General features: G+C 73.4%; 1 protein-coding gene across 1 annotated transcript in view; it reads right to left on the bottom strand.

Annotated features, from left to right (window-relative positions):
- Window positions 1–2221: 2221 nt before the first annotated feature.
- Window positions 2222–2500, bottom strand: part of LOC135408561 (collagen alpha-1(I) chain-like) — a 3893-nt gene continuing 3614 nt past the window's right edge. The window contains exon 3 of the mRNA XM_064643674.1: window positions 2222–2500. This exon is cut by the window's right edge and continues 1272 nt beyond it. Within this exon, the coding sequence (XP_064499744.1) occupies window positions 2222–2500 (279 nt within the window).

The following is a 2500-nucleotide window of genomic DNA, read 5'->3' as shown; positions in this document are numbered from 1 at the left end:
GTAGACCTGTTCCCGCCGACCGGCGGACTTAGAGCCGGAGCGGCGCCGCCGCCCGGCCCGGATGCGGGTAGACGTGTTCCCGCCGACCGGCGGACTTAGAGCCGGAGCGGCGCCGCCGCCCGGCCCGGATGCGGGTAGACGTGTTCCCGCCGACCGGCGGACTTAGAGCCGGAGCGGCGCCGCCGCCCGGCCCGGATGCGGGTAGACCTGTTCCCGCCGACCGGCGGACTTAGAGCCGGGGCGGCGCCGCCGCCCGGCCCGGATGCGGGTAGACGTGTTCCCGCCGACCGGCGGACTTAGAGCCGGAGCGGCGCCGCCGCCCGGCCCGGTCGCGGGTAGACGTGTTCCCGCCGGCCGGCGGACTTAGAGCCGGAGCGGCGCCGCCGGCCGGCCCGGATGCGGGTAGACCTTTTCCCGCCGACCGGCGGACTTAGAGCCGGAGCGGCGCCGCCGCCCGGCGGCGAGTGGACCCGGTCTCCGAGCCCCGTGGGTAGAGCTCCTGTCCAGGTCCGGCAGCTAGAGCCGCTCCGAGGGCTCGGCGAGGGCCCTCGGCCGGCGCCGAAGCGCTGCCGTTTCCGGCCGGTGCTCCGAGCGTGGCACCGAATTCACGGAGCGAGCAGACGGCGTGCGACCGCTCGATCCGTCGGTCGGCGCGCCGGCGTGCCCTTCCGGCCCTGCCCCGACCTCCCCGATTTCCCACAGTTCTTAGCGAGTCCTTCCAGCGCGCATGCTCCGTCCAGTACTCTCCCGGGGGGCTCGTTGCGGGGACTCCATCTCCCGTGGCCCTTTGCGGCAGACTTCCTCTCCGGCGTTAAGGCTTTCCCCTGCCCCGAGGCTGAAAGAAGAAACGTTCTCTGCGGGGCGGGGAAGCCGGGGGAGTAACTGGGACTCTCTTTAGGCGGCACGGCTGCGGCCGACCGGGCTCGGCCGCCTCGGCGCCGCCGGGAAGAGCCGATGTCCGAGAGTAGCGGCTAGAGCCGGTCTCGGGGCTTAGCGCTGCGCTTTCTGCCCGGCGCTCCGAGCGTAGCAGCCTTTCCCCTGCCCCGAGGGTGAAAGAAGAGACGTTCTCTGCGGGGCGGGGAAACGGGGGGAGCAACCGGGACTCTGCCCGGGTGGCACGGCTGCCGCCGCCTCGGCTCGGCCGCAGAGGTGCGCAGCGGGTAGAGTTGTCGTCCGTGCCCGGCGGGTAGACCCCTGGTCCGAAGCCGGCGGGTAGACCTGGTGTCCCGGGGCAGCGGGTAGACCTGTGGTCCGGGCTCGTCGGCTCGAGCCGCTCTCCGAGTCGGGTGGCTGGAGCGGGTTCCGAGCGCTTAGCCGAGGCCCTCGGCGGGTGCCGAGGCGCCGCCGTTCCTGCCCGGGGCTCCGAGTGGGAAAGAGAGGGCGTTGTCCGCGGCGCGGGTCCAGAGGGGGAGTAGCTGGGACTCTCTTAAGGTGGCAGGGCGGCGGCCGACTGGGCTCGGCGGCGGGGGTGCCGGTGGGTACAGCTGCTCTCGGAGCCCGGCGGGTAGACCTGTTGTCCGAGCCCGGCGGGTAGACCTGTTGTCCGAGCCCGGCGGGTAGACCTGTTGTCCGAGCCCGGCGGGTAGACCTGTTGTCCGAGCCCGGCGGGTAGACCTGTTGTCCGAGCCCGGCGGGTAGACCTCTTGTCCGAGCCCGGCGGGTAGACCTCTTGTCCGAGCCCGGCGGGTAGACCTGTTGTCCGAGCATGGCGGGTAGACCTGGTGTCCGAGCCCGGCGGGTAGACCTGGTGTCCGAGCCCGGCGGGTAGACCTGGTGTCCGAGCCCGGCGGGTAGACCTGGTGTCCGAGCCCGGCGGGTAGACCTGGTGTCCGAGCATGGCGAGTAGACCTGGTGTCCGAGCCCGGCGGGTAGACCTGGTGTCCGAGCATGGCGGGTAGACCTGGTGTCCGGGCCCGGCGGGTAGACCTGGTGTCCGAGCCCGGCGGGTAGACCTGGCGTTCGGGTTAGGCGGGTCGACCTGGTGTTCGGGCCCGGCGGGTAGACCTGGTGTCCGAGCCCGGCGGGTAGACCTGGTGTCCGGGCCCGGCGGGTAGACCTGGTGTCCGAGCCCGGCGGGTAGACCTGGTGTCCGGGCCCGGCGGGTAGACCTGGTGCCCGAGCCCGGCGGGTAGACCTGTTGGCCCGGGCTTCCGGGCCGACCCGTTCGCCCAGTCGGGCGCGGCCGGCCTCGTGCCCCGCCGGGTGCTGTCGAGCATCAGGTCTACCCGGTTCCGGGGCTGGCGAGCATCAGGTCTACCCGGTTCCGGAGCCGGCCGATGCGGCCGCCGCGGCCGCCGCCGGCGGCCTGCGCCCCGGCGGCGTCCCGGCGCAGGGCCACCAGGTCTACCCGGCTCCGGCGGGACTTAGGCGCCTGTCGGCATTTTCGGGGTAGACCTGTTGTCGCGGCCGGCCCCGGAAGTCGGCCAAGGGGTCGCTGTCGGGCGCCGCCTCCGGTTAGGTCTAGGCGAGAGGCGGCCTGCTCTCGCGCGCCTCCCCGCTG

This window comes from Pseudopipra pipra, unplaced genomic scaffold (assembly GCF_036250125.1).
Source record: "Pseudopipra pipra isolate bDixPip1 unplaced genomic scaffold, bDixPip1.hap1 HAP1_SCAFFOLD_52, whole genome shotgun sequence".
NCBI classification, from domain to species: domain Eukaryota; kingdom Metazoa; phylum Chordata; class Aves; order Passeriformes; family Pipridae; genus Pseudopipra; species Pseudopipra pipra.
Note: the sequence above shows the minus strand (reverse complement) of the source record. Positions and strands in the feature narration are given on the sequence as shown.